Source organism: Rattus rattus, chromosome 2 (genome assembly GCF_011064425.1).
Source record: "Rattus rattus isolate New Zealand chromosome 2, Rrattus_CSIRO_v1, whole genome shotgun sequence".
NCBI classification, from domain to species: domain Eukaryota; kingdom Metazoa; phylum Chordata; class Mammalia; order Rodentia; family Muridae; genus Rattus; species Rattus rattus.
Window position 1 is genome coordinate 167,167,717 of NC_046155.1, and position 12,044 is coordinate 167,179,760.

The following is a 12,044-nucleotide window of genomic DNA, read 5'->3' on the forward strand; positions in this document are numbered from 1 at the left end:
GGGCAGGGCAGGGGCTAGGCTCCAGGAATGTCTGAACAGGTGGGCAATAGAGGCAGGATAAACGGCAGGTGCCTCCTGACCCCACACACTGTATAACAGGGGCTTAGAGCACACACAGCTGGGGCCACGGGTTCTGAGTTCCAGTACTGCCATTGCCACTTCCTGGCTATGCAGAGTCCTCATCTCCTTTCTCTCCCTCTGCCCATTGGTAGTGTGGAAGAAATGGTAGTAACCACATCACAGATCTTTGAAATGAATGCAGGCAGTGGTCGGTCACACTGGGGACCCGATTCATAATCCAGCACATGGATGGCTGAGACAGGGGAATTGCTGCCAGTTTGATGTTAGCTTAGTTGGTAGAATGTTTTTTGTGGCCTGCAGGAAATCCTGGACTTTCATATCCAGCACTACAGAGTACGCTGATGCGTGCCTGGGTCCAAGCTCCCCTAACCAACCAGGATGTTCCCGGATGAGCCTCCTCATTACAGTGAATTCAAGGTCAGACCGGGCTGCCTGAGATCCTGTCCCAAAACAAATAAAAACCCAACAACAATTGAGATTTGAGTAAGAGGAGGTGTGGGCTCAGGTGGGCATCTCATGGAATTGTAGGTGGGCTGGTAGCCGGGTGCTGGGACATAGGCCATCCTCAGAGTCTGGACTGATAGCTTACCCTGAGAGAAGAGGTGAGTGGGAAGTGGTGGCTGGCTGCTGGTGGCCCTTACACTACAGTAATCCCAACACTTGGGAGGCAGAGGCAGAATTACTTGCATGCACAGGGGTGGCCTGGTCTGCAGAACAAGACTCCGCCTTAAAAAAAAATTTCTGGGCACAGTGACGAGGACTTCAATTCTAGCATTTAGAAGACAGAAGAAGGCAGAGTTTGAGGCTTCAACCTCTGCAGCCTCAAACCGGAGAGGGGCAGCTAGGTAGCTTAACAGGGAACAACCAAGGCTATGTAAAAAAACCCTGTCTCAGGGGAAGGAAGGAAGGAAGGAAGAAGGGGAAAAGAGAAAAGAAAAGGAAAAAAGGAAAGAGAAGCTGGGTGGTGATGGCACATGCGCCTTTAATCCCAGCACTCAGGAGGCAGAGGCAGGCAGATCTCTGAGACCAAGGCCAGCCTGGTCTACAGAGTGAGTTCCAGGACAGCCAGGGATACACAGAGAAACCTGTCTCTTTTCTTTTTCTTTTTTTTTTTTTTTTTTCTCTTTTTCGGAGCTGGGGACCGAACCCCGGGCCTTGCGGTTGCTAGGTAAGCGCTCCACCTCTGAGTCAAATCCCCAACCCGAGAAACCTGTCTCAAAAAAAAAAAAAAAAAAAAAAAAAAAAAAAAAAAAAGTCAGGGCTGAGAGGTGGCTCGGCAGTTAAGAGCCCTTCTAAGAGACCTGGGTTGCATCCCAGACCCACGTGGCTCACAAGCATCTGTCACTTCAGTTCCAGGGACCCAACAGCCTTTTCTGGCCCCTGTGGGTGGTGCACCATGTGCTGCACACACAAACAGGTGAAAACACCCATCGAGAAAATCAGACAAAAGCCAAACAGGGTTGGGGGGTCCTCGGGAACACCGCCGGAGGTGGAGGCACACATGCGGACAATCAGGCAAAAACCCGAGGAAAGGGCAGGCTGGGCTAGAGCGCAGAGGTCTCCACTTGCCTGACATGTCTGGGGTCCTGAGGTCCAACCCCACCAACGCAAGGAAGGAAGGAGCAAGAGGCTCCCCAAGTTAATAAATGTCTACCACATGACTCCATATTCGGTGTACAGAAAACACTGAGTAAATGTTTGATCTCTTACACTCATTCCAAACATAAGTCATGGATAAGAAAACAAACACAGGGGGAAAAAAAGCAACTGGCCAGATGTGGTGATGCACATCTGCAAATAGGAGTCCAGGGTCATTCTGAGCTATACACAGAGTTCCAGGTCAGACTTGTCTGCATGAGACTGTATCTAAAAATAAAATCATATTAAAGGGGGAGCTGAGGAGGGGTGGCTAGGTGGCTTAACAGGTAAAGAAGACACCTGCCACCAAGTTTAACCCAATGACCCATGTGGTGGAAAGAGAACCAACTTTCTCTCTCTCTCTCTCTCTCTCTCTCTCTCTCTCACACACACACACACACACACACACACACACACACACACACACACACACACACACACACCACGGGCTTGTCTGCATGAGACTGTGTCTAAAAACCTAGTGGGAGAGGGGCAGATAGGTGGCTAAACGGGTAAAGGCTCTCCAAAGATCCATGTGGTGGTGGAAAGAGAACGAACTTCCTCCCAAACACACACACACACACACACACACACACACACACACACACACACACACACACACACACACACACACACACACTAATAAGGAACAAAACCCGGCTTATCTGAGAGGGGCTGTAGAGATGGCAAAGGGGTCAATTAAGAGCGCTTACTGCTCTTGGAAGGAAAGAAAAAGGAGAACGAAATGAACTGGTTGGCTCGGGATTGGTAGCAGTGAAGTCAGCTCAACTCTACGGCCCTACCGTGCTATGCAGTGACACAGCCCACACAAGGACAGGCACAGGGAACAGATGTTCCTTTCAGCCTTTGGCCAACTCTGTTCCTCGCACACTTCCTCTTGACCCGGCCTCCCTGCCTTCTCAGCTGCCCTCCCTGGAGCCAGCGCCTCTGAGCCCCACCCACTGCAGTAAAGACACCCGGCTGTGTACAGACTTTATTGTTCACAGTGAAGATAAGGCCCCGGGAACTGAAGTACTAAGTCATAAAGTTATACACCGGGAGGAGGCACTGAGGGGACCAGGGTCAGGAAGGCACTCAGAGCTTGGAGAAGGTGATGCTTTTTGAGTCCTTCTTCTCCATGGCTGCCTGGACTGACTTGATGATGTCCTGGGTCTGCAGCATGCTCATGTTCCAAGTGGCCTAGATCAAGGGCGTGGGAAAGACCGGCAGGACACCAATCAGAAGTGCGCGCATGCGCAGATTCTCCCCCCTACCTAAGCCAAACAGCTGATCACCGCAGACAAGGGTGGGCCATAATTGGTGTAGGCAGGGCCTTACCATATAGTCAAGGCTCTCGTCCACAGAATGGTCTCGGGAGTAGATTAAATTGATTTTTGACCCCTGCACAGCCACAGGGCTCTTGCTGGAAATATCGGCCGCCAGGGCAAAGGCTGCATTCAGCATGACGTCCTTATCTGGGAACACGCGGCTGCCAGGGAAGGATTAGGTGAGGGGGACACCCTCCCCATGCCTTGTGGATGACCAGGTGGCCTCCCAGAGAAAAATGGAAAACCCCAACCAAAGGGCTGAACCATATCGTGAGGCTCGGAGGAAGAAACGGGCACTCCAGCAATGCCGTCTGGTATCTGGAGTGAGGATACAGGGCACCATAGAACCCCAACCTGGCTTGGATGGCCCTGTGTACTTCCTTGCCATCAGCCTACCTGACCAGCCCACTGTCCAGGGCCTCGTCAGCCATCATCTTGCGGGCGGTGAAGGTCAGCTCGTTGACCAGGCTGTAGAATGGGGAGAGCAGATCAGAAGACCCTGTCATCCTGGGTCTGGGAGGGGCTGGGCTGACCCCTCCTCCCGGGTTACCCCTCTCACCTCCGATTCCCAATGACCTTGGGCAGTCGCTGCAGCGTTCCTACATCAGCAGCCAGGCCCACATCCACCTCCTAGAGGGAAACACTTAGCAGTGTTTGCCTGTCGCTTCCCATGCGAGCTCCCACGCGAGCTCCAGGCATTACTCATTGCCTTAAGCACCCTCCAGCTCAGCCGATCTCAAGATGCGCTTGCCACCTGGCCCTCCAGCCTGCTCACAAGACCCTTTCCAGAATCCTGGGCTCCATTCCACCCCCTACCCTCTTCAGCAGAGCCTGTGGCAGTCCCAGCTCTGTCTCTATGTACAGACCACTAGGTCATTCATGAGAGTGCCCATGATGGCATCCTGTACAAATAAGCCTACCTCCCCCTTTTGGTGCTGGGCAGAGGCAGCTCAGAGCTTTCTCTCCTTCATGCCCACCTTTCTGACTCGGTCTCCCTATGTGGCTCAGGTTGGGCTGTGTGGTGGCTAGTGCTTGCACACCTAACAGTGTCTGGAGACCAGCCTCTATGCATGCCTGCGAGGTGCTGCCTTGCTGCATTCATTGGTGCATCTGCATGGGTGGGATTGTGGGGGTAGAGAGGGTGGAGTACCAGCCTTCACTGATCTCTTCTGACCGCAGAGTGATGTGACCAGGTGCTTTAAGGTCCTGCTGCCCTGACGCCATGCACCCCTCCCCATGATGGACTGACTATACCTCGAACCCTGGGCTACAGTAAAACCCTTCTCTGATAAGTTGCTTTTTCAAGTATTTGATCACAGTGACAGGAAAAACAGTCCTAGTGCTCACTACTCATGCAATAGCCCAGGCTATCCCAGCCTCTCAGGTGCCGAGACTACAAGCGGTGCCTCTCTGTGCCTGCCTTGGTCTGGATGTATTTGATTCGACGGACCTTCTTCCAGGAAGCCCTCAGAACCAACAGCCTTGGTCCACACTGTCTCTGCTCTGCACTAGCCTGAGGCTGCCTAGCACTATGGGGGTTCCAGAGAGCAGGAGCTCAGGAGACGTCTGTCTCACCTTGACCTGGAAGAAAGCGTCCTGAGTGCAGTAGCGAATGTCACAGGCAGAAATGAGATCCACACCTGGGAGGAAAAGGCCAGGGACAATACATGATGATGATAGGAACCAATCTGTCCTCCCAAAACACGGGAACAAGTCTGATTAGCACCAGCTGAGCTGGGGCCACTGGCAGGAGTGGTGGGGTAGCAGCCTCACCACAGGTTGGTCCCTGAGGGGTGGCCCCTGAAGGGTGGCGGATGCTACAGACTAACCTCCACCAATGCAGCCTCCTTGAATTGCAGCGATCACCGGCTTGGGGCACTGGAATGGAAAAGGAGAGCTGTCATCAAAGTTGGCAGAGAAGGGGTAGGCAGAAGGGATGCTGCCCAGCTCTAAGAGTCACCTTCTCAATGACAGTGAAGGTCTTCTGGTATCGGCTGATGAGGTCACGGAGGTACCAGGCTATGCGGGCCACATCGTCTCCTGGGGGCTGCAGGATGTCTGACGCCATGTCCATGAGGTCAATACCTGGTGAGAAGGGGATGAGAGGCTACATAGCTTTCATGGCCCCACTCAGAACCCAGAAGCTGTGGATCCAAACAAAACATCACCACAGCAGAAAAGAAACTCGCAAAGGTCTAGGAGGTATCAGGGATTTCCTATCCGGCAATATCTATATATCTATATATCTATATATCTATATCTATATCTATATCTGTATCTATATCTATATCTATCTATCTATCTATCTATCTATCTATCTATCTATATATATATATATATATATATATTAAGACAAGGTTTCCCTGTGTAGCCTAGGCTAACCTCAATCTACAGAGTCTCCAGCCTCAGCTTCCCCAATGCTGGGAATATTGGCATTCCTAAGACTAGCTATAGACTTTTTCAATCAGACATTCTCCATGAATGGTGTTTTTTTTGTTTCTTTGTTTTTTTTTTTTTTTTTCTTTTTCTTTTTTGTCAGAGCTGGGGACTGAACCCAGGGCCTTGCGCTTGCTAGGCAAGCGCTCTACCACTGAGCTAAATCCCCAACCCCCATTCTCCATGAATGGTAAGCTGTTCCCACACATAGCTGGGGGAGCCTGTGAACCCTTGTCTCCCAACCCATGCAGAATAAATGTAAAAGTCTTAGCTGGTCTGTAGCTGTGGTGGAGCCCCTACCCAGAACCCCCCACTGCCCGGCCTGTGGTGGTGCAGGCCTAGAATACAGAAGCCCTGTATTTGAATAACACATCTTCAATGTGTTTAAAAAAAAAACAAAACAATCTAAATAAAAACAAACAGAAAGCCTGGCTTGGTGTTCCAAGCCTTTCATCCCAGCACTCAGGAGGCAGAGGCAGGTGGATCTCTGTGTGTTCGAGGCCAGCCTGGTCTACAGAGCAAGTGCCAGGACAGCCAGGGAAAAACACAGAGAAACCTTGTCTCAAACAAACAAACAATAAAAGATTTGAGCCCTCAAGGCTGGAGAGATGGCTCAGCAGTTAAAAGCACTGCCTGCTCTTTCATGATCTGGGTTCAAATTCCAGCTCCCACACGGCAGCTCAAACTGCCCGTAACTCCAGTTTCTAGGGGATCTGACACAGACATACGTGCAGTCAACTCACCAATTTACATAGAGTAAAAATAAATAAATTATTTAAAAAGAAAGACACAGGACATCAATCTTGGGCTGGTACCTTCATCCATGTGCATGCATGTGCAAATGCACACTCACACACATGTGCAAAAATGTAAAAAAAAAAAAAAAAAGAATAAGAGGTAGGCAGGACAGCAGGTCAAGGCAGGAGGATCTAGAAAATCAAGGCTAGCCTGGGCTACATTAAGGCCTCATCACAAAGAACCAACTAGAAATCTGAAGACTTGGGGTTGGGGATTTAGCTCAGTGGTAGAGCGCTTGCCTAGCAAGCGCAAGGCCCTGGGTTCGGTCCCCAGCTCCGAAAAAAAAAAAAAAAAAAAAATAAATCTGAAGACTCCAAAAAAAAACAAAAAAACCCCTCAAGTTAAAAAAAAAAAAAATCACTGGGTAGGGGCTGGAGAGAGGATGGCTCAGTGGTTAAGAGTACCAGTTGCTCTTCCAGAGGATCCGGGTTCAATTCCCAGCACCCACGTAGCAGCTCACAACTGTCTGTAGCTCCAGTTCCAGGGGATCTAATGCCCTCACACAGGCACATAAAACACCAATGCACATAAAATAAAAACAAAAATCAAAAACATGGGGTGGGTTTCACAGAAAACAGAGACTGGGGAAACAAGCCATGCTAACAAATGGAGACAGAGTCAGGGGTCAAAGAGGAGAAAGGGCAGCGGGGTAACTTCCACGTTTGTAGGGGTATAAGCAGAAGTCAGCGCCGTGTGCTGAGTCATTGCGGGAAAACCTGTGCATGTAACACACTTGGCTGACACCTCTGTAGGCTTTGAGAGTCCCAGAGTCTCATCCAAGGTTACAGATCTACTGTGGCAATCCAACTTCAGTATCCTATCAGGTTCTGTCCAGTTATATTTGAATTTGTGGTGGGGAGGGAATTCTGGGTTTTGTGCCAACGCCTGAGTACACACACTGGTGAATGTTTTAAATTAGACTTTAAAAAAAACAACAGGGGGGGTTGGGGATTTAGCTCAGTGGTAGAGCGCTTGCCTAGCAAGCGCAAGGCCCTGGGTTCGGTCCCCAGCTCCGAAAAAAAAAGAAAAAAATAAATAAAACAAACAACAAAAAATGTTGAGCATGGTGGCGCAAGCATTTAATCCCAGTGGTCAGGAGGCAGTGGCAGACAGATCTCTGAGTTCGAGGCCAGCCTGAACTTGGTCTACAGATGGAGTTCCTAGACAGCCAAGATTACACAGAGAAACCCTGTCTCAGAAAACAAGACAAACAAAACCCACTGAGGGACAACGAGAGTCCGTGTACTCTTACAGCAGACAGGCTTTGAATTCCAGCCACCATGTCAGACTAATCACAGCCCACCTGTTACTCCAGCCCTAGGAGGATCGACCTCTCTGACTTCTGTGGGTACCTGCACTCATGTGTATAGAGATGGTCATATGGATACAGACACATAGTTAAAAGTAATAAATCTTTTTTTTTTTTTTTTTTTTGTTTCTTTTTTTCGGAGCTGGGGGCCGAACCCAGGGCCTTGTGCTTCCTAGGCAAGCGCTCCTACCACTGAGCCAAATCCCCAACCCCAAAAGTAATAAATCTTAAAACAAAAACTCTCATTGAGAACCACTACAGGGCCAGCAAGATGGCTCAGCAGGAAAAGGTGTTTGAAGGCTTGTAGCCAAGCAGGGCTGGGCAACCAGCAGAGCTTGATCATGGGGAAGGAAGAGAACCAACTCCCAAAAGATGTCATCTGACTATTGCACATGTGTGCATGTATATGCAAATAAAATAAATGTAATTGTTTTCTTCTTGGTTTTTCTAGACAGGACCTCTAAATGTAGCCCTGGCTGTCTTGGATATGGCTTCGTAGTCCAGGGTGGCCTTGAACTCATAGAGATCCACTTGCTCTACCTCTCCAGTTCTGGGATTAAAGGTACATTCCACCAGCCTGGTATTTTTGTTTCCTTCTAGAAACAAAAGGAGGAGGCCAAAGCATTGAGACACGTTTGTAAACCCAGCATTCAACATTTAAGAAGCTGAGGGAAGGGGGTTGGGGATTTAGCTCAGTGGTAGAGCGCTTGCCTAGCAAGCACAAGGCCCTGGGTTCGGTCCCCAGCTCCGAAAAAGAGAAAAGGAAAAAAAAAAAGAAGAAGCTGAGGGAGGAAGATTACTTCAACTTCTAGAGTAGCCTAGTTTAAATAGAGTGCCGGGCCAGCCAGGGAAGAAAAAAAAATGCAAAAAGCAAGAGTAAGGGAATAATATCCGCAAAGAAAAACAGCAGCATGGCTGCTCCACGAGGACGAGGGGGCCAGCAGGGAGAGAAGTACCTGAAGTGAACATCTTTCCTGCACCAGAGACCACAACAGCCCGACAGTCGGAGTCTTTAGATATCTTTTGGAAGCATTCCACCAACTCCCTGCGGAGGCACAAGAAGTAAAGGGTTATATCTGGAATGGGAAGCCTCTGTCTCTGCCCACCTCTGCCTACTATAGCAGATAAGCTTATGAGTTTGCAGGCCAGACCTCCAGAAAGCCCTGTTCATGGCATTCCTCTTCTCCGGCCGGTTTAGTTGTACATGCAGAACATGCTTCTGGGCAGATGTTACTTGAATAGACTCGTAGTTGTGGTCTGAGACTTCTTCAGGGGTTCTTTTGGACGCCTCTTGTGCAGAGGAGCTCAGAGATCGAAGGCTGACGTTGAAGTACAGCTGGCTGGTACCTCTCAGCTCTGAGGAGAGAAGGAAGAGCCTAAAATGGGACACTTTAACAGAATATGCTCCTAGTGACTACAACACAAGCTCCCTAGAGGCACTGGCATGACCAAACATAGCTTTTAAGATTAGGGTATGCAAGGTGGTGCACACGCTTTATCCCAGCATTTGGGAAGCAGAGGCAGTCCGATCTGAGTTCGAGGCCAGCCTGGTCTGCAGAGAGAGTTCCAGGATAGCCAGGGCTACACAGAGAAACCCTGTCTTGAAAAACCAAAACCAAACCAAACCAAAAAAGATTAGGATGTTGCTTATGAGTGGTTTCAGTCTGAGACTATGTTGGACCCTTGTTTGTGGAAATGACCCAAGCTTGGGGACAAAGAATGCAGGTTGGAAGAGAAACCTAAAAAAATTTATACTTTCATTAAACTACACAGGGACTCCTGAGTTTAAAGTGACCCGGGTAGACTTCCCGTCTTATTGCCGCTATAACGAGCGATGACACAACAACGGGCCCCCACGGATTAAGAGGTAACTCACGCTGCATCAGCAGGCCGCGGAGTTTGCTGGAAACTGTCATCGCGGTAGCCATCTCTGGAGCTCTGACGCTGCGAGACCTTCTAGCGAAGAAAAACACAGGGGGCGGGCACAAATGTTCGCCATGTTGGTCAAGGGCACGGAAGCCACCGCAGCCACCGCCCTTTAGCAGCGAGGCCCCACCTAGTTCGCCATCTTTACTAAGGGCAAACGAAAATAGCACTCCCTCCTGTCTCATGTGCTTAAGACGTTGTTTAAACCTTTGGCCCAGTGGGAAGCTTGCCTGAGAAAATATTTCACAGTGCTGTTGGAAAATTGTGTATAAAGTTCATCACAACGCTGCGCTGGAACAACAAAAATACAGACAACTGAAATAGTCAAGGACTTAATGGCAGCAGCTTAGCAATCTACAGTCCTTGCCAGGATATGGCACAAAAAAGTTGCTAGGATACAGACTGGCCAGATTCAAGCAGTTTTTATTCCCCTACTGCCAGAAGGAGGTACTTAAGAAGTTGGCTTCTGGACCGGGGAAGTTACTGATTCAAGGTTACGGGACATTTATAAGTGCGTAGGCAGGAAGGAGTAAATGGCTCTAACGCCCACTCTGTTTTGTGCTGCGAGGGGACTGAGGCAGCAGCAAGCACTTAACACCGAACATAGCCCATAGCCTAGCCCCTTCTCCTTTTTTTTTTTTTTTTTTTCTTTTTCGGGCTGGGGACCGAACCCAGGACCTTCCTAGGCAAGCGCTCTACCACTGAGCCAAATCCCCAACCCCCTCTTCTCCCTTTTTTATATAAGTTCTATATAAAACCAGGGTTGGCCTGGAACTTGCGAGGATCCTCCTCCTTCTGCCTCCTGAGAAGGGGTAGTATGCGTCATCATACCTGGCAACATTGGCTCTGAAAAGAACCCAAGGAAGTTCAAAACAATGCCTCATACCTTTAATCCTAGCACTCAAGAGACAGGCAGGTGGCAGATCTCTGTGAGCTGAAGACAAGCCTCTTCTACATAGCAGAGACCCTGTCTCCAGAAAACAAAACAAAACAAAACAAAACAAAAAAACACAACAAAACAAAAAACTAAATAAATAAAAATTAGAAATAAAAATGCGTTTGTTTCTAGACAGGGTTTCTGTGTAGTAGCTCTATCATGGAACTCTGTAGACCAGGCTGGCCTTGAATTTATAGAGATCTGCTTCTGCCTCGCCAGTGCTGATATTAAAGGCACGTGTCACCACCACCACCTGGCAAAAGGCTATATTTTAAAAACAGACGTACAAAAAAAAAAAAAAAAGCCTGAAAAAGTATTACCCAAGAGCATAAAATACCGTCTAAATGTGCTCCTTAGGGAGGTGTTTACCAAGAGGGTGAACAGATGTCTCTGGGCCAGTGGGACAATAGGGGCTGTCTGCTATCCAGACTTAGAGCTGCGGTAAGCAGATTTTTTTCCCCCACAAGAGACAGATTAGCAACTACCAGGAGTAATGCTTTTTTATCCTGTATTTATTGGAAAACTGAAAATTCTATACAGAGACCAAAAGATGATTGGAAAGGACACCCTGATACAGCTATGGAATTAGGGAGGAGATCGTTGCCTCTTATCAACACAAAGGCTGCGACATTAGGTCCAAAAGAAACCCTGGGACAGCTAACTGTGCTGTTATTAGCAAACCAAAGCACCAGCTGGCTCAGTTCACAGGGTATGTCTCAGCCAGCCCCCTACCCTAAACTCCAGCTTCTGGGAACCCCTTCCAGTTTCTGACTCCTATATATAACCCTGACATTTTGACCATGTTAGCTCTTGGTCCTCTCCTCCCTGACTTGCAACTCCCTTCCTGAAACTCCCTACTGTTCAGTTTCTTACTTTCTTTCCCTGCTCTGGACCCTTCCAGATGCCTTTGTCTGCCCCCTTCCTTCTATGCACAAAACCTCAGCCACACCTTGGAGTGGTCATGTCTTCCTTTTATTCAGTCAGATGTGCATCATTTGACTGGTATAAGAAAGTAATTGTGGGGTTCGGTCCCCAGCTCCGGAAAAAAAAGTAAAAAAAAGTAATTGTGGGTGGTAAACATGGAGTGTACATACATCTATCAAATTGCCAACAGAAAATGAATTTGATAAACTCTTTGAATCTCCCTGTTTTGCAGCAAACTGGGGTTTGAACTTCAGATCTTAAATGCCACCCACTCAGGCTCTCCAGGACATTGTCACCATTGTCACTAGTGTGGCCTGCTCCCTCCCACTCCTCCTCCCTCCAGGACTTTAACCTTTGCTCCACACCTAGGCTTTGCTTCTACTGAAGCCTTCCATCTAAATCCCAGGACTACCCACCTCATACAAAACAATTTGCATCCTTCCACCCCACTGTACCCCCTCAGGATCAATGTGAGGAAGACCTGGAAGTTATTTTCAGGACCAGGTAAGTAAACCACAACACACCTCAACCACACTCGGTCCAAGACCCAGCTGCCACTTGTCATACAGAACAGTGTCAGACCAGCCTTTTTTCTTCCTAGTTTAAGATCTACTGTATCTGAGTACTTTTTTTTTTTTTTCCTTTTTTTCAGAGCTGGGGACCGAAC

At 48.6% G+C, this 12,044-nt stretch overlaps 1 protein-coding gene across 1 annotated transcript; it reads right to left on the minus strand.

The window, feature by feature from the left end:
* Positions 1–2,703: 2,703 nt before the first annotated feature.
* Positions 2,704–9,588, minus strand: Ech1 (enoyl-CoA hydratase 1). Its single transcript, XM_032894037.1, has 8 exons — positions 9,467–9,588; positions 8,742–8,946; positions 8,547–8,635; positions 5,008–5,132; positions 3,607–4,925; positions 3,444–3,515; positions 3,058–3,208; positions 2,704–2,919 (listed from the first exon to the last, which is right to left on the minus strand). Exons 1-5 carry the CDS (start codon positions 9,516–9,518, stop codon positions 4,872–4,874), a joined length of 525 nt encoding a protein of 174 aa, XP_032749928.1. The 5' UTR covers positions 9,519–9,588; the 3' UTR covers positions 2,704–2,919; positions 3,058–3,208; positions 3,444–3,515; positions 3,607–4,871.
* Between the last annotated feature and the right edge of the window lie 2,456 nt (positions 9,589–12,044).